The sequence below is a fragment of the Ixodes scapularis genome, unplaced genomic scaffold (genome assembly GCF_016920785.2).
Source record: "Ixodes scapularis isolate PalLabHiFi unplaced genomic scaffold, ASM1692078v2 PGA_scaffold9__187_contigs__length_104089568, whole genome shotgun sequence".
NCBI classification, from domain to species: Eukaryota; Metazoa; Arthropoda; class Arachnida; order Ixodida; family Ixodidae; genus Ixodes; species Ixodes scapularis.
In genome coordinates, this window is record NW_024609884.1 from 6,157,924 (window position 1) to 6,182,009 (window position 24,086).

Here is a 24,086-nt window from a genome sequence, read left to right on the forward strand (position 1 = left end):
CGCTGGGGCCCGCAGCCCATCGCGCCAGCAGCAGCGGAGCCCCAACCACAGCGTCCGCAGGAAGCCTCGCTCGTCGCCCCACCGATACCATGGCAGCCACAGCAACGGCTGTGCCTCGGCGACCGCGTCGCCCCAGAAGGACACCTCGAGCTGCGTGAGCCGGTCCCAGTCCATGCGGACGTCCAGGCGGCCCCAGTCGCTGCACTACCACTTCCGCCAGAGGATCGCCAGCATCCCGGGCGACATGCTCGCGGTGCACCGGGACGCCCTCGACGGAGGCTCTAACGACTCGCGCGGCTCGTCCAACAACTCGCTGCCCACCGACGAGGCCGGCGACGTGCTCCGGCTCCGGAACTTCGCAGTCACCTCCAAGGGCATCGTGAACCGGGGGGACTCGTTCCGTTCCAAGTCTCGGAGCACGCACAGCGTGTCTTCTACGGGCAGCGGCCACAAACTTGCGGTGCCCAGCTCGTCCGTGTCGGCGTCGCCGTCAGAGACGGGCGACGCATCCAGCGACGTCGTCTCGGACAAGTTCTACATGTGCGCTTCCCTCGACGGCGACGGCCGCGTGGTCAGCTCGCTGCAGCAGCTCTGCCAGTCGCCACCGTGGCTCGCCGACGCTGGCGTGGCCCGGACCGACCGGGCGGCGCTCCGGGTCGACTCCCACGACCCGACGGCCCTGGCCTCGCTGCCGCCCGAGCTCGTGGTCACCAGGACGGCAGATTCGCCACTGGCGCGCCACCGGGTCCTCGTGCTTGGAGCCAGCCAGGTCGGCAAGACGTCGCTCACCAGCCAGTTCATGACGTCCGAATACATCTGCTCCTACGACAGTTCTGTCGGTAAGCAGCTCGCTTAGCTTCGACTACGCGGCAGACGGGCCCAGGGTAATGCGCGAGCGGTCGGCCAGTGAGGGGAGGGGAAGGAGGGCGGGAAAGGGCTTTCCTGGCGCTTCGAAATCAGCTGCTCGCTTAGCTCGGACTTGGAACATCGGTCGAAAGGCTTGTCATCTCGCAGCACGTCGTGAAAAAGACGAGCGCGCCGAAGCGTCGGCTACGTGTGTTTAGCGTTGCATGGTAACCTCGAACGGTTATATTTGAAACCTGGCACCATCTTTTTCTGCGCGTCGCGAAGGTCCTGTAGCACGGTTAATGACTGGGTTTGAGCAAACTTTGATGCTCGAAGTCATTCGCTCGAGCACCAAAGCTTTCTTTGTACCCAAATTTTTTATTCGAGATTATATTTTATACGGTTGTAGAAGGGCTACTAGAATTATGCAAAAAATTCCTCTATTTTCTTGAAGGCACGGTTTCTGATTCACGGCACACCATAGTATTTGAAATGGCAGGTGAAGTTAGGATTCCGACGAATTCTCCGGCCGTCTCAGGGTTCTCAATACTCGGGTTACATCTTAAAGCGTTTTCTTGAAAACTATATCGTCTGTTATTTGGTTCAGCAGAGAGAGTCGTGCCGAGACACGTTCAATAAAGACACCTTTATCTATAATAATGCTAGTTGGTTACATTGCTGAAGCTCCAATTACTAACAGTTTGTGTTCAGTGTAAACTATCCCAATGGTTGTCGCAAGTGTTCAAGCCTATAAATTATAGTTACGATCAATATCTTGTGTTTTGTTTTTACCAACTACAGAAGAAACACATAAGAAATGGGACAGAATAGTTTAGAAAAAAAATATAATTTTTGGCTAAAAACTGAGCAAATTCCACTCATTGCGAAACCTGTCGTATAGAACCTTCTGCTCTTAAAACGAAAATGCCGTTGACGATGACGAGTTATTATTACCACCAACAACGAGAACTGAAGTCAATCGATCTTGAAATTGGCAGGCGCCCGTCACTGTCAACGTGTCCGAGACCGTTCCTGTAAACTTTCACAGAGACGCCTGGAAAAATTCGACGAGCGTCTTTCTGAAGACGGCGACTCCGGACAACTTGCTATACCGTCTTTGTTGGCGTTGCTGTTTTCATACACGTTTAGACGCAGAGAAAAAATGTCAGCACAATTGACAAAAACGCGTTCGCTAGCTCGTAGGTTGACGAAACTGCTCTAACCCTTTCAAATGTTATGTACATCATCCAAACCCTCGCTTTTCATCAGAAATATATTGCACGATTTTAGCGGAATTCTATACTCTATGTCCGGCAAGCAAAGTTTGTGAAGAAATATTTAGTGAAATCTTGTTTGACACACAATGTTTGTAAAAGAAATATTACGCAATAAATGGCAAGCGGCGTTTCAAAGGTCTAAACGTTAGTCACACACCGTGGTCGCAAGAAGGAACTCTGATTACGTTACGCGAGAGTTCATTAAAGGGACTATGAAATGATTTTTCAACTTCTTCCTCCTTACCTTTCCCCCTTAGCTCAAAAGCGAAACGAGAAATCACACGGTCGTGACGTGCTTGGGCGGCAGAGGCGATGACTCCAAGCATCCGCCGTGCTAAAGCACACCACGGAACTTGTCATTCGGAAGCGGTGATAAGTGCCGTCAGGGCACTTATTGGGCCGGGAACGCGAATCCAAAGATTCGTGGACGGATTGATTGACGAGCGCATGCGTTCGAGTGACGCAGTGCTCGTGTCCCATGCGTGATATGGGTTCGGCTCACGTGCTCGGGCACCGCGGATGCATCACAGTCAAAAGTCGGAAAGATTTCGAAGGAAAGGAGGTACGAAATAGTCCGCTATGTTTTTAAATTTTCGTACCGAAAACCAGGCTTTTGACTTTCTACACTCCCCTCCCCCCCCTTTTTTTTTACCCATTAAATTATATGCGAATAGTAAGATTCCAATCTAAAATTATTTATCCCAGCCCAAAATTCATTGGCCCCTTAAAGCTTAGCCTTCAAACGTGTTCGTTCCGATTCGCAACTTTTCCCTCCGCGATAAGCATATTTTGTTTTGCTTAGACTCTCGCTTGCTGCCTATCGAACCGCGCTGCAAACCGTCGTATTCGTCGGGTGCTCTTGAGCTCCTCTATTGTGACGCCCGATTACAGGTTCGAAATATATTGATAAAAAAGGGAGACACAAATAGATGAGGCTAGAACCACTATAAATGAGCTGCGCTTAGAGTATCGACACTCTGTTCCCCGGTTTTGTTATAAGCGCCGCCATCTTGGTGCTTAGTGCGTAGCAGACGGAACTGCCGATCGTCATGATTCAAAAGTGCGAGTTCCTCAGCATTAGAGTCGGTGGTAGGAAGCCCATGTAATATTGCTTTGCTCGTTCGCGAACAGTTTATACATTTGCGGAGGACAGAAAAGCGTTTCCTGTGATTTCAGATAAAGCTTCAGATAACTGGCAACCACGATTTTAAACCCCAAAAAGGTTAAGTGTCGTTACTCTGAAGCGTAGCTTATTTAGTGGCTCTAGATGAGGCCTGCTGATTTTTATGACTCTATGTTGAAAATTTTACAAACTTCAATTATTCCCTACCTCACAAAAAAAAAAAAAAAAATACCGTACAATTTTTTTTTTTAAATTTCACTTTTTATTTTATCTGGGACCTTTTTATTTTCTAGTTATACGCATACCATTTTATCCTTTTACTTGCATCATTACATGCTGTGATTGTTACGGTTGAAAAACACAACGTTTTTCGTAAAATATTTAAGTTATACTACGGGCGATGAAATCGACTTCTTTATGTTAGTGTGCATGTCATGTGTAGGCGGGTACCGGCTTGGGTTGTTTTCCCCTTGGTTTTTGTTTTTTCGCGTAGTGTCCACTTAGACACGCTAATAACAAAGCAGCCGTCGGCGAGACCTCAATAAACGGCTTCCAAGAGCTTTGATAACGACGGCTTCCACTTCAAAGATCGATACGCGTAACAGTGAACAAAATGAGAACATACGGTGTTTATGGAAGAGCAACAAACGAGGGTCGGAAGGAAATCTTTAAACGGCTGACATGTTGCGATGACCCTTACACATCTGTTACGTTCATGAATGCTGAGTGTTTTTTCTTTTTTTCTAATTTCCAAACAGCCTTAAACTCGACTCATTTTCTACCACTGTTCGCGTCCGTGTAATAAATTGGTGAGTATCACTGTTCTGAGAACCAGGCCCCGCGGGAAATAACTCTTTTGCGTCGCGAAAGAAAAGTTGAGCTTATCACTGTCCGGCTTAGAACGCGATTGACTACACGAGGGCAGTGTTCATGCATTGCATAGACACACGGTGTCCGAGAGCGCGTCCTTTTGCGAGTCGAAGTGGCTCCGCCATACGGGCATTTGAAGTACCATTCTTCCCAGTGCTGTTGGGAAGAACGGCCCGTCAGCTTGCTATTCTCACTATGCGCATTCCACTCGCACAGTCGAGCTGAAGCAGCACCACCTAGAAGACAAGGCATCACGTGGTCGTTAGTGACCCCAAGAGACGCTGGAGCTGGACGAGAGTAAGCCGCAGAGCGGCAGATGCGTTGCTCCTTAACATCGCGCTCACTGCTGGAGGCTGCGAGACGCGCTCGCGGTGACGCCGAGTCAGGCAAACCAGGCGCTGCTGCGTGCAAGTTGGAGGACGCATGGCCATATCTTATAGTTGGGATTAGTAGTTGAAGACATTTGAAATGGCAGCGTTCCAAGAGTGCTTTCGCTTCACCTAGAAGACAAAAGCTGCGTCATCAAATCCACGCAGCGCCACCTGGCTTGCGTCGCGGCCAGCGCGTCTTGCAGCGTCTGACAAGAAGCGCGACGCCAGCAGGCGGCGACGCCAAGACGTCGGCTCCTTTGCGCCGACTCTCGCCGAGCTTGATCGTGTTTGCCGTTTGAGCTGGAAACAATGACCTCATACCTTCTAGGTGGTGTTGGTTCACAGGCGTGAGTGACGTGGCCACGAATAAAAGCAGTAGGCTGTCCACAGGTTGTGCGTCATAAGTTCTTCACTATCGACGCACACGCATTGAAAAAAAAAAAAAAAGAAAAAAAAGTAAGGCGGGCAGCACCTGCGTCCCAGCACGATCTGACGCACAACCGGCGTTTGGATCATATAGATTACTCCCTATGACAACGCGATTCCCATCTGACTCTATTCCAGACTCTGTCATGTTTTCTAGCGATTTCATCAACAGAAGCTTTCATGGGTATTCTGCTGTGAGTCAACCGCTTGACACGAGGCATGAACTGCCAACTCAAACGAGTCCGCTATTCCGAGATGTATTTTTTGTTCTGTATTCGGCGTCGGCGCTGATAAGGCAAGGTCGTGTAAATTTTTATTTTTATGTTACTCCATTATGCATACTTATGCCCGAGTCTCACAAGAGCGACAAATGCAAACAACCGACACCGACAAGCCTCAAACACGTGCAGCATGCACGCGATGGTACTTTTGGCAGGCTTAAAGTATCTTAGTGCCCTTGAAGTCAGCACGAGTTGAGTCTAAGCCTGCCAAAGATACCTTCGCGTGAAAGGTACTATCTTCAAAGGTACCTACGCGTAAAGTTATGAAAGCTTTAAACGACCGCCCGGTCTCGTCTCTAGCTGCTTTGGTGGTCTTCGTTGCTTATATGTCAGTCTTATTTATCGTAGGCGTGTCTTGACCGAGAGTTTTGGAATGCGTGTCGTTGTTTTCTCTCCCTCTCACTATTTCCTGTCGATGGGATAACGCTACTTATTGAATCCTATCCATTCCTTTCCCTTTCGGCTGCGGGGTTCGACGAGCAGTTTCCAAACAACAACAACACGCTTTTTCCGTAGTGACGCCCTCGCGGAGTCGTTCGAATCGCTACTCCGACCATATGTGCTGCAAGAGGAACGTGCAGTGTCCCGGATATCGGAGTTGGATTGCTGCCTCTCGTTCACGCCGAGCTTCAGAAGCTCCGTCGAGGTCTCTCCGATACTGATATAATGACACGAAACTAAAAATCAAAACCGAAAAAGAAATATACCGTATACACATTTTTTCGCTTTTAGATTTTATTCAGTTGCGGCGGGCATTAGTCAGTGCTAAGCTCGGATTCAAAACCGGTGGCAACCCAATTTCCTCTAATATCGTTGTGTCTCCTTGTATTTCCCAAAGAACGGATGCACCTCTGAATGATGCAACCTCAAGGTTAAAAAAAGACATCACAGAGTTGCACGCACGTGTAATAGATAATTCTTATAAAGTAATTCTCGACAACTAAATCCCTTTCGCCGACACTTCGCACACGCCGACGTTTTGGCGAGAGCTTCTTAGGGCATTTAGAAGCCCGAGGAATCCAGTGATATGTCGGCTGCCTTTTAGAAGGTTTCCTGGAGATTACTTCTTTCACTGAATACCCGGACTCGCTCGCGGTGCCTCTGGTTGTCTTTGCCTAATGGTTTGTTTACTATTCCACGCTAGAAGAAAACCAACTGCCGGTAGCGCAGCAAGCTTGTTTCGCTTTTATCGTCTTTCGAGTTGAAACGTATATCAACACGCTCGTAAAGTCCCTACTTTTATAGATTTGTTACTTCAATTTTACGACGTTTTGATTTTTGATTCCCGAATCCCGAATCAAATTCCTGCAAGCCAAAAAAAAAAAAAAAAAAAAACAGTTCTCGATTTTTGTTTTAAATGACGGTATATTCCAAAATAATCTTCTTTGTGACGCAGTCTCTGATTCCTGCACCAAGAAGTTAAGTTTCCATTAAGTCCCATTCCCTCGCTGCATTCAACGCCCGCGAGCATTTACCTGAAATCGCCTGACTTCGCCCTCCATCGCACCCTGGTGTAATCATTATATTTGCGCTTAAAGTACGCTTAACTCGAAGCCGCCTAACGTTACCGTATTTTTTTAATTTCCGTTTAAATATGCTCGCGAAGGGCCGGTTCTAATTACCGCAGCCACGCTATTTGCGGGTGTCTTCGGATATTCTTGCAATACGACCTTTCGCCGCGCTGCCTCTGTGCGATCTAAATACGTAACGTAAGAAGGAGAACATACAAAATGAATTCATTATGACGTGTTAAAATTCGGGCCAAGCGTATCTGCCACCACTGCCTCGCCATCGCCACGGATTTCGAAACATTCCCGAAGAGAAACGAGAAGAGCACCGTTTCGGAGCACTTTGACGACAATGAGGCGCCACTATTAATTTTCATAATGACGCAATTAGTGTACCTGCTCGCGGTTGACCGACTTAGCTTAAACAGCGGGAGGGATTTGGGCTTCGCGCTTAGCGCGTTTTTTCTTCCAGTTTTAGTGACCTCTCAGATAAGCTGCAACGCTATGCGGATTCGTATCTGTCAAGCGAAGGACGCTTTGGAGTTTAGGTTCCAACGATGCGAGTCGGGCTCCCTCAGCTCTGCGTGTGGGCGCACACGCGAGGAGGTATTACGATGTATGTCCATTACTTGTGCACTCGCGACACGTGGTAGCGGCATAACAAACCTAGACTCACACGTGGGCACCTAGACACGCGGAAGTGTTACCTTACACTTAAGGCCGGTTCAGACACTTGCGTTTGAGTGCGTTTGACTGCGTTGCGTCGAGAACCGAAAGCTAGTCACCGGCACATCTGTACTTCGTATGAAGCGTGGAATCCAATTCTAGGAATCATCTTGGCACGCGATATAAGCAGCACGGATGTCCTGGTTTCTCGCTGCCGCAACGCAGTCAAACGCAGTCAAACGCAAATGTCTGAACCAGGCTTAACGTCCTGTCGCGTTCACAGATACGTCTTCGATGTTTTAGTATTGGGAAAAAACGTGTTTAATTAATTTAAGCCTTGAACACGGGCCTCCATTGATTGTAGTAAGGGCGGCGGACACATTAGAAGGTGGTTTTAAATACAAGCGGCATTCCTCTACGTTGAGGTCCGACCCAAAGTTGCTGTATCTGTAATATAGTTTTTTTTTTTTTTTTAGGTGTCCGTTTATTTATCGTTATATTTACCTGGTGCGCTTACCGTTCTCTTTTACACCCTAAGATAAGCCAGTGCATCTACTTTCCCGCACAACACTCGGAGAGCCAATCACCGCAACTTAAGGGCTCAGCTGAGCGAATGACGATGCCGAAACATATGTTTAGACAAAAAAACGCAGTCTTAATTGTGACATTAAGCAATGCAAGTGCGACGTTTTACATTGCTTCTAAATGTCACAACATGTGTTTCGGCATCGTCATTCGCTGAGCTGCTACCGTAAATTAGGGTGATTAGTTCTCCGAGTGTTGTGCGGGAAAGTAGACGCACGGGCTTTTTTTATTTTTCGAGTGTAGTAGGGATATGAAGGGAAAGACAAGAACCACTAGAGGAAAAGAGGGGAACGACGCTTCGACCAAGCGGTCTTCTCCAGGTATACAAGAAGGGAAATGACAGATCAGAATATATATACAACCTAGATACAAAAGACGGAGGAAGCACCTGACAGATGTGACGTCGTGGAGTCAGACAGGGAGGAGGAAAAGTTGTCAGGTAATGTGCAAGAGGTCGGTAACTCAATAAGTGGAGGAATACGGGCGAGGGCCTATCAAAGATAAAATTACAACCACCGTAACGCTCCTAATCAAAACCAACTTCCTTTCTCCGCTGCAAATCTCCTAATCGTTCGTCATCCCCACTCCACCTCATTCTACCTCCTTCCGATAATTTACGACTACCGTGTCCGCCATATCCTGCCCCACTTACTTCATCTCCGCTTTTGTCTATTCAGTCTTTCAGCCCATTGTACAAAACCTGCTCAGAAGACACAGCAGACATCCCCCAAAGCCTGCCTAATCCGACCCCGACTCCCGACACTATCACCCTAACAATGGACATCGCTTCTCTCTATACGGTAATTTCTCACGCCGAAAGACTACAGCTCTCTCACATTTTTTTGATTAGCATCCCTCTAAAAAAAAAAAAACAGTCTCACACCGCAATCTGCCTCGCCGAATTCGTCCTAACACTAAACGACTTCCAATTCAGCAACTCCTTTTATCTCCAAAAATGTGGTGTAGCAATGGGCACTAAGATGGACCCCTCATTCGCCAACCTTTTCGTCGGCTACGTCGAGCACTCCCTCCTTAATTGCTTCCCACACCCACTTTCAGTTCTATGACAGTTTTATTGACGACATCCTTGGTTTCGGCACCCCTTCCGTAGTTGACCGCATCACCAATGCATTTTGTAAATCCCACGCCTCCCTTAAGTTCACCTCACTGATATCGGAATCTTCTGTCAACTTCCTAGACTTTAAAATAACTAGTGACGGTTACAAGTCCCACACCTCGGTGCACTATAAATACACTGACCTTCTCAACTCAAACCATCCTAGATCCAAAATCAACTTTATACCCTTCTTACAATTCCTTCACCTCCGTAGGATTTGCAGCGACGCCATCGATTTTCGTCATTAGCTTAAGACGATGACCGCCTTCTTTGTTGAATGCAGTTACCCACTCGGCCTTCTGCGCAATGCGAGCAGTCGCGTCTCTAACATTTCGCGGCACGACGCCCTATTTGCCCAACCTAGATCTAAACCGCCGTGCAACTCCCTCATCTTTACGTTCCATCCCTTCATACCCAGGCTCGGCAAACTAATCATGGACTCCACTTCCCACCTCGCAAACACTGAAGTTATTTCTAAAGCACCCGCCCTAACTTACCGTCGACAGCCCAACTTACGCTGCCTTCTATATACGCAGCAGCCGGTCCACAAAACTTCCGACTTTGCTCCCCGCGTACCACCTCATGCGGCGCCCCGAAATGCCTTACGTGCAAACATACCGGCCCTTCTCCCAACCTGCTAATGGAAATCCCTGACAGTCACACGCGTGAATCTTCTTATCTGATATACACTATTTCCTGCACGCTCTTCCCGACCTTATTATATTTCGGCGAAACTGACCGCCGACTCCACGAACGCTCCTGAGAACAGCGTAGACTTGTCAAACTAGAAAGAGCGGGCCAATTTAAACACGACCTCTCCACACACATATCTAAACACTTCTTCTCCAGGAATCATTCCGAATTCAACATGCGAGGATGCGTCGTCAAATCAGGCTTCCGCACAGCGATCTCACAGAAAAAAGGAGAAAACAGATTAGTGTTTAAGCTAAAGGCGAATTACCTTCCGGTCTAAACAAGACACTTTCTTTCGACTATTAGACATTCCCCCTTCGCCCGATCCTCTTTCTATTTCTACCTCCTCCCCCTCCCCCTTTTTTTTGTTGACGATAATATGGATGGTCACGTGGGGTGCCCTAAGCGTCCCCCTCGCCCGCATTCCTTCACTCATTGAGACCTCTTCCTCCCCCTCTGACTCCATGCCGTCACAACTGTTTTAATCTGTCATTATACTCCGCGACAACTTTTCTTGGCAATGCAGTGGAAGGTAGAGGCCCGCGTCCCCTCTCCCATTTTGAGTGTACGCAGGCTCTCCTCCTCCCCCATTTCCGGGGAGAGGAGGAGAGCCCGCGCAGACTCAAAATGGGAGAGGGGACGCGGGCCTGTACCTTCCACTGCATTGCCAAGAAAAGTTGTCGCGGAGTATAGTATACCTGAAGATAGCCGTTCGGTTGAAGCGTCATTCCCCTCCTATCCTCTGGCTCTTCTTTCCCTTCATATCCCGTTCAAAACCCACCCCATTCCGCTGCCCTCATGTGACGTCACCATGAGTTGTCGGAACGCTTCAATTGCCTTCCCCCCTCCCCCCCTTCCCGTTTAGCAGCGTTTTCGTAACTCACCGCGGCCCGACATCACCAAACTCTATTCACTTCTCGAGGACACCTTGAAAGTTGTCGGGTATTCCGCGAACGCGGGTGCGGTGGAGGAAAGTGGGCTCGTTTTGTCTTTAACTTTGCGCACGAAAGCCTGTCCGTTTCGCCTCGTCGACAGCCGATTTCTTTGCGCCGGCAATGCCACCGGCCTCCAGTGCAACTGCCACGCAATCTGCGGAGCCGCCAGCCGTGCTTTGTCAGGGACGCGACGGGCGAGACCGGATCGCGGTGTTCAGTGTCCACCGGATAAGTATAGCATCGTGCGACAGTTGCACATGAACGCACCGACGCCCGGGTGGACTGCGCACATGCGGGGGGACAGCGACTCAAGATTTAATCGTTCCTCGGGTGACGAAAGCGTCACGGCGCGTTGACGTGCTCGCAACACGAGCCCATCTTCTCAGGAACCTCGTTGTCTCATCTTTCCGGCAATTAAAGAGAGCGCCTTTTTGGTTGCGAAAGAACTTTATTTCTGACTAACCCCTATTTCCCAAGCTAGGAATGGGACCCGACGTTGATAGTTCTCAGGCAGTAAATGGTTTATTTTCTATTTCAATCCCACGGTGAAAGTGTCGCCGTCACCAAAGTTTGAAAACTTCGACGAGCGCTCGATCTACCGTTACGATGCATAAATAAATAAATATTAATATTAATTCAAAAAACTATTGGACTTAGGCTTGGATACGCTTCACGTCACAAACTCGCAGATCATATAACGGCAGACGTTTAAGATAAGGCGCATCGAGACAATGTTTAAAGTAAGCGAAAGCCAGAATGCGCTGAATTCGTTCGCGTGCCTGCACGTCCGTTCATTTGAAGCGGCGCTTTTATTACTCCCAACTAAAACAAAACGGTACGTGTCTTTTCGGGTAGGTTATCCAGACTTAACATAGTGTGCCTGACAATTCTCCCGAAGCTCATACTTCTTGTTAGACGAAAGGCGGACGTCGCTGAATGGCGTATATCCTCTCGAGTATAAGTCGTGCCTCCGAGGTATTCCTGTGCGACGCGCCCTGCACATTTTTCCGCTTTGACATATCCGTCGAACCTCGGGTAACGGATAGCCTCTTGTTTTTCACTCACTCTCTGACAAGAGTGGTCGGCGATCGTCTTCGGGGATTCGGCTCTTAAACCCGAGCAAAGGTCCGCGTCCCCCGTGTGACGTCGTCGACGACGTGACTCTGACGTCGCGGCTCTAGACGGAATTCATTAGGTTTTGGTCGCCTCCGTTCGGTTCCCTCGGCTCGTTTTTATCGTCACCGCAGCATATTTTGTTTTGTGGTTGCTCTAAATTGAGAGATGGAAGCGTGTCTCGGCTCGGATGCCATTCGGCTGTAGAGTTAGCTTTTCCGGAACATTAACAGACTCCGAACGACGCTGAGCGACGCCACTTAGTAGGGACTTTTAAAAGATCGTAAGATATACTCCCTTCACCCTTAGGCTGATACTATAGGAGGTCTGCCTCCAGCGCGAGCTCGCTGGCTTCCAAAGTACTTTGGTTGCGCGTGTCTGCGCGTTCACCGTTAGCAAGGGCGGAAAGCTTGCGCTGAAGATGGAGCTTCTGTATAGTCTCAGCTTTAAAGGTGAACTGAGTATAGAGCTCCGCTTTGCTAGCGGGAGCTCGTGCCGTCACTTCGAAGCATGGATTGAGCACGCGGCCCGCTGGGCCCGCTTTCCGTAACATACGATCTATACTGAAACTCTTTTTTTTTTTTTTTATTAACCTCATTTCGCGCTCGAGGGAATCGTTTTCATTTGGCGCAGCGGAGTCGGCGACGGAGCTCGTGCGCTCATCGTCGCCTTCAAGTACAAACCACTTTTTAGAGATCAGAGCCATCGGGAGCATCTGAGCGCATAGCGGCACTGTGTTTTGATTGACTCGCGTTGAATGCTTCAGTTAAATGTTTTCTAAGCGTGATCCCTCACAATCATACTGTCAAGTATATGTGACGTGCGTTAGGTTCCTCGCTTCGCGATTGGCGGCTCGAACAGCAGCGTTAACCACCTGTACTCACTACCAAATCAAATTGTCAAGGTGTGTATCGTCCGTTTATACCACCAATGTTGTTTATATCCACGCTCCTCAGTTTGCAATGCTCCAAGCTGTGATCCGCTCGATGCTCCACATCGTCATTTCGCTCGCTAGTCACGGGAAAAAGCAAAAAAAAAAAAAAAACCCACTGAGTATCAGTCGACGGATTAATTTCACCCGAACACAAACCAGACGATGACGCACTGCGTGAGTGCATATCCGTGAACCTTATTTTACAGTAGTGTTTTGGCGTCACGGTTAAGAAGCGCACGCACCTAGGTGGAGTTGACCTAAGGCCGTTATGCCTTCTTCGTGTGCGAAAGAACGAAAAATTTCACCCGGCGGCGCTTCCTTTGAGCGTTGGCGTCAGAACAATTGCGCCGCACGAAAAGCGAACGTGCTCCTATAGTGAAGTTGGTCGGTTGTTTGCCGCATATTCGCTCCTTTTAATTCAGCTTGAACGCGTCGCAATCAAGTCAGCAAGCTTTCCAAAGGAGAGGAAGACGCAAAAAAGTCAGACATATGGTATAGGGTGATTAGACAGCGGGAATCAAGTCTCCTCAAGGGACTTGTGATATCTAAGCTGTAGATGAGAAAGTTAGACAGTGCGGTATAATACTGCTAGCACGGGGTCTTTTACGTGCACCACGCGGTAGTGATTACACGACTTCTCTCCTGTACGATGCTCATTCGGAGAGAAAGGGGCAGGTTTTCCACATAACCCATTGTCCCTGAGTTTCGCAGCGCATTCCGAGGAAGCAAATCGTTCTTATATTTTTAGATTGCGCGACGGCATTAAAGGTCCTTGATTACCACTATGATTGTGCCGCACTAGGTGTATATAACTAATTTTATGGTACCGTTATTTTAGTGAAGTGAATGGCGACGTTGGCACAAGTTGATGAAGTAATATGATGTGGTTAAACGTAATTTCTCGTTTTGCTTTATTCCTTGCGGAGGCAGAATCACTCTTCCGTGTGATCACTTTCCACTTTCAACGCCTGAGACCGCATAAACAATTTTGTCGCAGAACTGCGTTCGGTAAGGTTGAACATTTTGTTTTGGAAAGCAAGGTGAATACAGCCTCGTTGTAGAGATTCCATGATCCATCCCACCACCTGCTTCGTCTCGCTGACAGCCGACGGCCTAAAAAAGGCAAAAAGTTATATTTCGATAATGCGAAAGGCATGTTGTTCCTCGCGGGAGTCTTACTTCTGCGCCCTCCTCTCTTGTTGCCTTTTCCTCGAAGCAAGTTTTAAGATGGTCGTTGTTTATAGTTTCGCGTTTTCACAAGACGAGGCCGCACTTGGGGGAAAAAGGAATCGCCAAAACGCTGAGAAAGCAAAGCCGAAGGCAACCACTAAAACAAGAAAATACAAGAAACAACTCAACTTTTAAAAAAAAGAAAAAAACAAACACAAATTGAAAGGTAATGGCGGTCTTTTTTCTTCTTCTTTGTTCTATCCCCTTGGCAGTCATTTGGCAGACGGCGCCGTCTTCATCGGTTTACAAGAATACAACCGCCATAAAACAAGGAAGCTGTGAACTGGGGGCCGTTATCCACTGAATCGGCCTTGGTGTGGGACAATATGTATACGCCCAAGTCCGGTCTTGTTGCTTTAAAATAAAAACACAATATATAAAAGGGCAATGGCTCGGCTGTGGAAGGGCGCACTTACTTCTAAGGGGACGCTGAACCTCAAAGGAATTTTTTCTTTCTCGTTTTTTTTTTTTGACTCACTGATGTGTGCTTACTTGTCTGTGCCAAAGTGAGATGTCGTCACCGCGAAACGTTTGAGAGCCAGGGTAGGCCGCGCCATCTTGCACCTCGGGGCTGCTTTTTGTTTCTGTTAATTTGCCTCCGAGCGCGGGCGCGTCTGTGTTCTTCTGTTTTTTGAAAGTTGAAGATGCTGCGACTGAGTGGACGAAAATGAACGAGTTCTGTGGAAAACCGTCTGGGGCGAGAAACGAGCGGGGAGAACTGGGAAGGGACGGAAACGGTGGAGGGAAAGATCTAAGAACCTCAAAATATGCTTGTCTCAAACGTCCGTGTCATCCGCTGTGAAAAGAAAAAAAAAGTAAAAAAAGGAGAAACAATATATCTTTGAAGAGGCGTTTTGGGGTGATACGAGGACATGAACTAACGTAAACGTGAATATAGTGGTACGTTTCGTCGGATACTGCAGCACCTGGGCCGTTGACGCCTAAAGAAAATTCTACATATGTTTTGTGTGTGGATGCGTATGGTAATCACTAAGAAAAAATAAGCCATACATTTTATCTCGAGATCTATGATGATGATAAAGTGTAGCAGAGTGACGCAGCTTATAAAAATAACGTTGCTGATGCGTGGTTTAGGAACAAATCGGTTGCAAACTTGCTCGCGGTACGCGGTCATTTCTTTTTTTTTTTTTTTTTTTGTAGCGGGCAACAATAGCGACACTGTTTGACGAACCTTTATAAGCAAGAACGCATGGGGCTGACACGATAACGACATTTTCAAAGCGTGGGAATGCTGATAATGTTATAATTACTATTCTGTATAAAGATAAATTCTGTGGAAGAAAAGAAAACAGAGGAGAATGATGCAGCCCAATTTAAATTTACGAAAGCTATTCAGGTTTGCTTGCGCCGCTACGCACACACTCATATCCAATGGTGTTACGAGTCATCGAAGGCCCCCCCCCCCCCCCTTCCCCGCCCCCGGACTAATTAGCCTTTTCTTATTAATGGGCGAAGAGTGTGTTGGTGCGGGTCAAGATTGAAGAATAAACATGTAGCACGAAGACGACACAACCATATCTTCGATAATTCACAAGAAAAAGATGTGGTTGTGTCGTCCTCGTCCTACATGTTCATTCTTTCTTCCATCTTGAGCCTTTTCTTCATTCTGCCTTTTTTTGACAGCAGCGGGCGCGCCTAACGAAGAAAGATCGCAGAACGTAACGCAGCAAACAAAGCGATGCCGCTCTGTTGTCTCCAAACCTGAGCGTTTTCTTTTGTTTGCTGTTCTTGCTCCGCGCCTCTTTTGTGCTCTAAACAAACCAGTCGCGTTCCGAAAGGAATGAGCCCGAGTTGAGCCCAGCCGGCGGTCGCGTCCACAGGTTCAACGCGTCCAATTATCGGTAGCGCTAATGACGCCGTGGCACCGCCTTCTTGCAGTGCCCAAGGGCGAGAATTCGCGCCCTCAGGAATGTTTCGCACGCGACGGCGTCGCTAATGACTCGTTCCTGCTTGTGACGGCGTCCTCCGCGGCGCTTCCTATAAATACGAGCGGTCGTATAAGACCGTTTTCCAATTAACCATCCGCTGTTAACGTAACGTACGACGCGTAACTTGCTATGGGTTGGAAGTATCGGAGCAGTGAAACGTTCCTATAAAAAAGTGCTTGCTCGGTCAAACTTTTTTGTTTCATACGCGGAGCGTCAATTTGAACTTTCGTTACAGACGTCTCCGCGTTGCAGCTTGCTGGGTCTTGAGAACGGCAAAATTGACAGTGAAACGAAGAATATGGTACAATGTTGCAGTTGGCGCTAGGGGAAGTAATGGTATATGTCTCTGACCACAACCGAGTCTTTGCTCGTGTGAGCAAGCACGTGGGGCCCTTTTCTGAGAAGGGTTCCGCACGTGCGGCTATACTTCCACCGAACGGCGGGGGCTCATTCGTTGGGAAACAAGATAATGAAGGCTCATTCACACTGCCCCATTTTCTTACGTTAAGTTACGTTACGTATAAGTCACCCAAATCATTCGTGTCTCGAATGTCGCGTGTCATGCTTTCTCCTAGAACTGGCACAGAGGTCCCGGTGACTTCAACGTAATATTTCGTAACGTAACTTAACGTAAGAAAATGGGGCAAGGCTCGTTGACACAGACCTCTTTTCTTACGTTACGTTACGAAAAGTCACCGGGAAATCTGTGCTTCGTATTAAGCGTGGCTACCAATTCAAGGAGATAGCCTGGCGCGCGACATTCGAGACACGAATGTTTCGGTGACTTAGACGTAATGTAAGAAAACAGTGCTGTGTGAAAGGTTGAACCGAGCTCAACTCCTTACGTTACGTTACGACGAGCCTTGTGTCCCTGGTAGCCACGGTAACTCACCGTCCTAGCTCGTCGTCACCGAAACATGCGTGTCTCGAATGTCGCGTGCCAGGCAATCTCCTTGTATTGGTAGCCACGCTTAATACGAAGTACAGATTTCCTGGTGACTTTTCGTAACGTAACATAAGAACACGGGCCTGTGTGAACCAGCCTGCAGTGTGAGGCAACCTTTCTACTCTGAGACTGCACTGAAAACTACAAGCACGAGCTAGCGCTTGCTCCTGGCCTTTGTGACGTGCATTAGAGCACGAGCACTCGTTCCGCAAAAAAACTCTTCAAAGCAGCTACATCAAGCTCTCGTGCTTGCGGCATTGTCTGCAGTCTCAGCTTAAAAAGTGAGCGGAGTATAGACGATTGCAAGCTGGGCGACTGGCCGCCGCCATGTCTCTGCTCGAGCAGGCACGCCCGTGCGATTACGAGCTTGCCAAAGCTACGTTCACCCGCGCGTTGCACGCGCTTGCACGCATGGGGCACCACTTGTGGCGCCATCCTTGCAATTGTCTATAGATTCCTTTTCCCATCAAGTGCGAGCATAGCAGAAGCTGCAAGGGCGAGCTCCGGGCTTTAGCTGCCCCTCCCAGCACCGCAGATGTTTAGCGCGAGCATCTAAAAACGAAAACAAAAGCAAGAAACGAAAGTGTGCAGTCGAGCTGGTTAGGAAACATCCTAATCTAAATCCTGAGACAAGAAGGAAATAAAATTGTGGGCTCTGCTACGTGGGCCATACGGGTCGGTGTGGAAATGACCGCCTCTTAGAACACGAGAGAAGCGTGAAAAATGTCTCTCCATCACCAGAACTAGCCGAAAATATTGCTCAATTTAATGCGCGCTAGCCATTACGGGAAGAAACTTCAATCTTGCGTAAAAAAGTGATTCGTTTAAAAGAATCATAAAAGAAACCTTAAGTATAAGTGGCCACGGAAACTGTGTAAGCCAGCCGTCTGTAATTTTGAACGAACGCGTGAAAAAGTTTCTTTTGTTGTGAGTTTTTGTGTTGTTTTGTGTTGTTGGTTGTGTCGAGGGGTAGGGGTTTGGCGTGGGCTGGATAGGGATTGCTGTCTTCCGTTCGGTTCACATAGCCTTGACGGGGATTATCATGTCGGGCCGCTTGGCAGTGGGTGTCTGCTGTTGGTCCGGACTCCGGTTTCTAGTTTGGAGGTCAGTCTGTGTAACTTAGTTCCGTCAAATCCTTGCAGCAGCATGCATTTTGTCTTTCCTCTTTCCTGTCCGTGTAGGGGACTGTATAGTGCTGTTCCTTCACGAATAAACCTAGCTGCGTTTGAGATTTTGTGTTGTCCGTTATTTTATTTCATCTTATTATGAAGAGCAATTATGAATTATGAAGAGCAATGACAGGTGGTCTCGAGAAGGGAAAGCTCGTGCCTAGTTCTCTTGAGCTGCGGTTAACGTTGTGGCGGCGGATAAACCGGAGAGCAATCGACGCAACCAGAGATCAGTGGGAATAAGGGGCCATGTCAGCAAATCGCCAACCGCAGAGAAGTTGAGCGCCAGGCGGATCTGCTCGCTGAGAGGGACACTCATCCGCCGGGCTTCTTGTGCGTCGTCTTTTCGCCGGTGGCTTTTCGCGCACCTTTCACGGCACCTGGCAAAAAGGGGGTTAACGGATCTTTCTTTCTCCCGTGAGAATTGGTACTTTTGGCTTTCTATAACGACGGCCCCTTACGAAGCGAATAGGAAGGCGACAACGGTCACAAATGGACCTCGCGCGTCATGCATGTGCTTCGTAAAGGGGCACGAGTCGAAAACATCAGCAGCAATAACGACAAAAAATACTGTCCCCGCAGGCGAAAACAACAACAACAACAACAACAAAAAAGATCATGAGATCTTAAAAAGAAAAGTGCCGCGTGAAAGACGGCATCAGAATGTGACTGGACAGCTGCTGCGACCAGCGGAAGGGTTTAACGAGAAAGGCATTAATCGGCTTTCCAGGAACGGGAATTCTGGCTCTTCCCCAAGAAGACCGACATAATCTCGATATTTTTTTTTGTGATTACTATCAATATTAGGATTACTATTATTTGCGTTCTCTATGTGTCCAGCCCAGTGCCGGGTGTTGGTATCGGAAAGCACTCTAGGGCGGGCAGCTTTGATGAAACAGGTGTGGGCTGAGGCGAGGCTATGCAGGCTTTGCGCAGAGACGGGAGGAAGGACGAAAGCCCGCTCTGGACAACGTTGTCCCGCGACATGTTTCTTACTCGTGTCGATTAAGCGCGGTACGCGCGCTCTTTAACACCGGCTCCCGTCGTGGATAGTTTGCGCATTAAGCTCCTGCAAAATGGCATAAATCGCTTTGAGGAAGTATGCATGCGCAACGATGCTCAGGCAGTGAAGAAACAGTAATTCGGCTCAGGCCTTCGTGCGTGTCGAGATGCTTATGCAAACAGGACGTACATGGAAAGTCAAAATGTGTTTTGATTTACAAACATGGTGTTCATTCTAAGATCTTCATTCAGGTGGGGGTCTTAAAGTTTTCCAAATAACTGTTGAAGGGTTAGTTAGCGATCGAAAATTAGCAAACAAGAACAAGAAGAAACTTGAACAAAGCAAACGAGCAATTGTGGTACACATGATACAAACAAAAAAAAATATAAAACCAACTGAAAGGCAAAGAAAAAAAAAACATTATAGGATTCCAATGTAAAATCTGAAGCAGAAAAAGCTTTCGATAAAATAAGCTTCTAACAGTTATAAAAAAAAAAGGAAAAGAAAGAGAGACAAGGACAAGAAAAGAAAGAGACAAGCCAGATAATAAACAGTTGCTGCCTATGTATGTCTATAAGGTATTTGTGTGTGAGAGATGCTAGTGTGTGTAAAAGAGAGAAGGACGGATAGAGACAAAACATATGGATGAATCATGCAGAATGTATGTGTACAAATTAAACACGTATCGCTTTTCTCAAAGAATGGAATGCCAGTTGGTCTTTGGGGATGGGAGTTCGATGTTTTGGTTGCGATGTAATTTAATGTGAACGCGCTATAGTTAGTTTTTATGCATGGTACAGACACAGGCGTTTCAGAATAAGAACGTAAAGGATACATGGACGTTTTGATGCGCAACAATCGAGAAAGAAAATACAGCCACAATTCAAAATTCTGCCTTGTTTTCATCACAAAGACTGTGAACCTAAAACTGGTTGACTAAAACTTCCCCCAGTTTTTCTTCTTTTTTTTAGTCAAGTACACTTGCGGTACGAAACTCGGAATATTTCAGAAGTAATAGGTCGCCTGAGGTAAAACCCCATTAGTATTAATACGTAGTAGTAAAATCCACGAAACATATTTTGTGTGACCACGGAAACACTGAAAGCATGTAGATTTAAATACACCGTGAACGCGCAATAGCGAAGAATGACAAAAAAAAAAAAAAAATCAGATAACTCCAGTGACACCCGGAGTTTCCTACGATGTAACTTTGGTTTTTTTTGTGTGTTTTTTTTTCAGCAAATGCGCGATCCTTGTAATGGTAAATTTTTTGGGTGGTTGTCTTGACACCATATTCTAGTACTTCGCGCAATAGAGCTTAGGTCCTTAAAGGCATCTGTACAATCAAACGTCGTTTATTAATTATGTGAGTCCGAGAAGACATTTCTCAGATTCACATAATTACCAAATAGGGAGGGCGTTAAAAGTGACGATACGCTCATTACTTATAACGCATTTCATTCCATTCAGTACATATCGTTGAACGTCCTCAAGAAAAATAATGTAAAAAAGAGAAGCTCAATCTTTTTTTTTTGTTTGCATTTTTACCAGGGCGGAGAATCAAAATTTATATGGTTTAAATTGCGATTTAGATCATAATATAAATTGTGATTTAAATTGTGTTTCAATCACTCAGTTATACAATTATGATTTAAATCAAATTAACTTTTTTTTTTCAGCATGAACAAACCTGAAAATAAATATTTTTTATTCGCCATTTGTCTATCACTTGAAGCTTTCTCTGTGTGCATTTGGTTTGTATTTAAATCAAAGAATCATCGAACGAAAAATATCGATATAAGGCTGAACACGATCAAAAAGGAGTGCTCTTTCGAGAAATTTGGAGCGTTGAGCTTGGTTTCTACCTTCCGCATTGTTCGTCCTATTTGAGCTAAATCAAAACGCAAAAAAAAAAAGAGCAAACCAAGCTTTTTTTTTTTTATCTAACTAAAAAAAAAAATCAAGCTGTTTTTGCTTTAGTATGGTGGGAATCACAGCAACAAAAAGTCGTTAAAGAAACTGTGCTTCACATTTACAGTAATTCATTTTTACACGGTAATTTACAGTAATTGATCAATCAATCTGCTCTGTTGAAAAATGCATCTTGTGGTAAAGAATTACTGTTTTCTAGCTGCAGTGGTTTAAATAAAATGATCTGATTTTCATGAGAAAAAACAAATTGTGGTATAAATCAAATAAATTTTTGATTTAAATTTTGTTTTTTTAATCTTTTGAGTAATAGTCTTGTGCCGATAGTTAAACCACCTTACAGAACGGAACTTTTTTTCCACCAAGTCCCTTCTTTATTGGGCAAAACACACGATAATCCGAAAGTTGAAGGTCAAATGATTATGGTGGATGAGGTACAATGTGTTTATAGGCATGAAGTTATTCTATTTTTAATGCAATTTACAGAAAAAAAAAGTACGCTGCAAAAAGAAAGAAAAGTACAAGACCATAGCGTTCCATACTACTAAACCCGTCTCCCTCGGTAAACTAGTTTCTACGCTTTCTTGAGGGTTGCCTGTTTGATACTTATCGTTTCTTCATTCTTCCAGATTTTTTCTTCGTCCCTAAATTTCACCTTCCTACTAAACCCGATTATAGATTTGCTACGTGCATTAAAAAAAAAAAAAAAACCACAACACCAACAACGAGAGCAACAACAACAACAACAACAACAGCGTTGGGAAAAACTTCTACCTAAATTTCATTGTCTTTTGTTTTTCTCTCTTAGCACGTGTTTCTTGTTGTTTGCGCATGCTTTTTTACTCTGGGAGGCGCCGCTGGAGCTTTGCACTTGCGTTTTTCTCGCGGAGGCGCGATTCTCTCCGACGCACCTGTCGCACCTTCGAGACGTCCGGTGACAGCTAAGTGTTAGCGGGGAAAGCGCTTATTTCCGGTCGGCGGCGGCTGCCGCCTCGGATGCCCTTTTAGGAAGACCTTGGCGACGTCGCGAGCGATGCGCACCGAAAGCGCGATGAAGACGGAAGCCCAGCATACGTGCAAAAACAGAACACGAGCGCCATCGGGATTGGGGACCGCAGTAAGCGGAGCCCCTTGTTCGACGCCACTCTCGAAGCGACGCAGCGGACAGGAATCTCGCCTACGCGCAAAGCAAGGGCCCTCGTCTCGATGGCCCGAGGCTGAGCTGGAGTGTTCTTAACTCTCTGCACAGCGAAGACTTCCGAACGTGGAAGTGGAAGAGAAATTGATGGGAACGACGGCAAGTTTCGCTTGTGCGAGGGGAACGCCTTTTCTTACCCGTGCTTCAGGTGCTACACAGACCACATTTATCGAACATTCGACGTTGTTTTCTGGGAACTTGGTGTTAAGAAAAGCATCTTGTTCAATCGCTAGAATATTTTAAAAAAAAATCTCTACTGAACTGAATCTCTTATTTGCGCGATTACACTAAAGAACAGCTCACGAAAGATAAGGTCTCGACTGTGCCGTCTCATTATTTTGTTTATTTCTCGCTGCTCAGCTCCGGAAGTGGCGGCATAGAAGAGATAAACACTAGGGGTATGAAAATACCAAATTGAACACCGTGATTTGAACATCGCCACGTACTAGCCATTGTTTCGGAATCCGGGAGGACTCTGCCTTCGAGATTTTTTATAGGCAATAAGCGAGTATGATTGGGATGTTTCGAGTCACGCGTAAGAAGGTTTTGCGATCCTTGAAGTACAATTTGTAACACGAGAGCCGTCTCACTGACTGGGTTTATTAAAGAAAATCAATAAAACCTCCAATTTGTTTCCTCAACAGAAATTAAGACTCGTATTATTTTGGTTGTTTCCTCCGCATAAGATCAATAAGATATATATTCACTAGAAAGCAATCAGTGATACCGACTTAGTTCATTAAGCTAAACTAATGAGACGTGAAGGAAATTGAAGAACGGAAGCCGAAATAATTGCAGAGCGAATATACCCAGCAAGAATCAAAATTATTCAAAACGGCTGCAGTAAAGAAAAAAACGGTCACGCGAAAGTGAGGCTGCCAGACCGCCATAGAAAATAGTTTATCGTCGTATGCATTCCTAGTAACGCCGTAGAATCGCGCGGGCTGCAAGGCGGGGAGATGAGTAGATCGTCGCAGGAGTACGACCGCGTGAACGCCATGCCTACTACAGAGTACTGCAACGAGCTGACAGAGAAGAAAGTTGCGGTCAACCTTGTCGGGACGGTTGCTCGCTTTCAATGAATGCGTACGCCAAGCGCGATTACGACAGCCGGCGGCGTTAGCCGCCGGCTGCCGCGGGTCTGCGAGTTGACGTTTTTTCCCCTCACAGTTTTAGTGTATCACCAATTGCTCATAAAACGCGAGCGACCGTATGGTTTGGACAACAAAGTCGAGAGACTGCACGGCGTAAGTGTTTTTTTTTTCTGCTTTTTTTTTCTTACGCAAACGTGTCAGCTGGCGCGGAGGCACCTGTCATGCCATTGCAAGAGCACAGTCCCTTAGGGAAAATTGTGAGTCTTGAAACGCAACAACATCAAGTGTAAGTTCGTATTTCGCGACAACCGGTGGTCGTTGACCGTAACGAAATATTTTTCTCCAACCCGATATGACAAAGTAGCCTTCCTTCTTGCAGAGCGTATTTTGCTCATGTTAGAAATTAGCGTTATGAAACCTGTCACACAAGCTAGTAAGACTACCAGACACCCGCAAAAAGTATAAGGACAGCGCTGGTGTAACTAATCAAATTTACACAATTACACACATGCGTTGGCATATAATGCCGAGACAAAAATTTACATAATTAGAGCCAGTGAAATATTAAGCGAAACCTTTGCGAACAAGTTTTAAAAAAGTTCAAGTACGTTGAACTCTTTTTCGATGCCCTCCCCCCCCCTGTGTGAGCAACTCTGCAACTTTTTCTTTTCCACGCGGTCGCACGACCAAGTCAATTTCAAAAGCTATGAACCAACCTGAGTCCGTGTGTTCTGCAACGTCTTGCACAACTTGAAAGACGGTTAGCAATCGCTGCACACCGACCAAACTGGGACTCCATTAGCTCTAATTCACAGCATTCGGT

At 46.7% G+C, this 24,086-nt stretch overlaps 1 protein-coding gene across 1 annotated transcript in view; it reads left to right on the forward strand.

Annotated features, from left to right (window-relative positions):
- Positions 1 to 461: 461 nt before the first annotated feature.
- LOC8036556 (GTP-binding protein RAD) overlaps positions 462 to 24,086 on the forward strand; it is a 73,052-nt gene continuing 49,427 nt past the window's right edge. Inside the window, exon 1 of the mRNA XM_040499645.2 lies at positions 462 to 839. Within this exon, the coding sequence (XP_040355579.2) occupies positions 539 to 839 (301 nt within the window). The 5' untranslated portion in view covers positions 462 to 538. The remainder of the gene's footprint in view (positions 840 to 24,086) is intronic.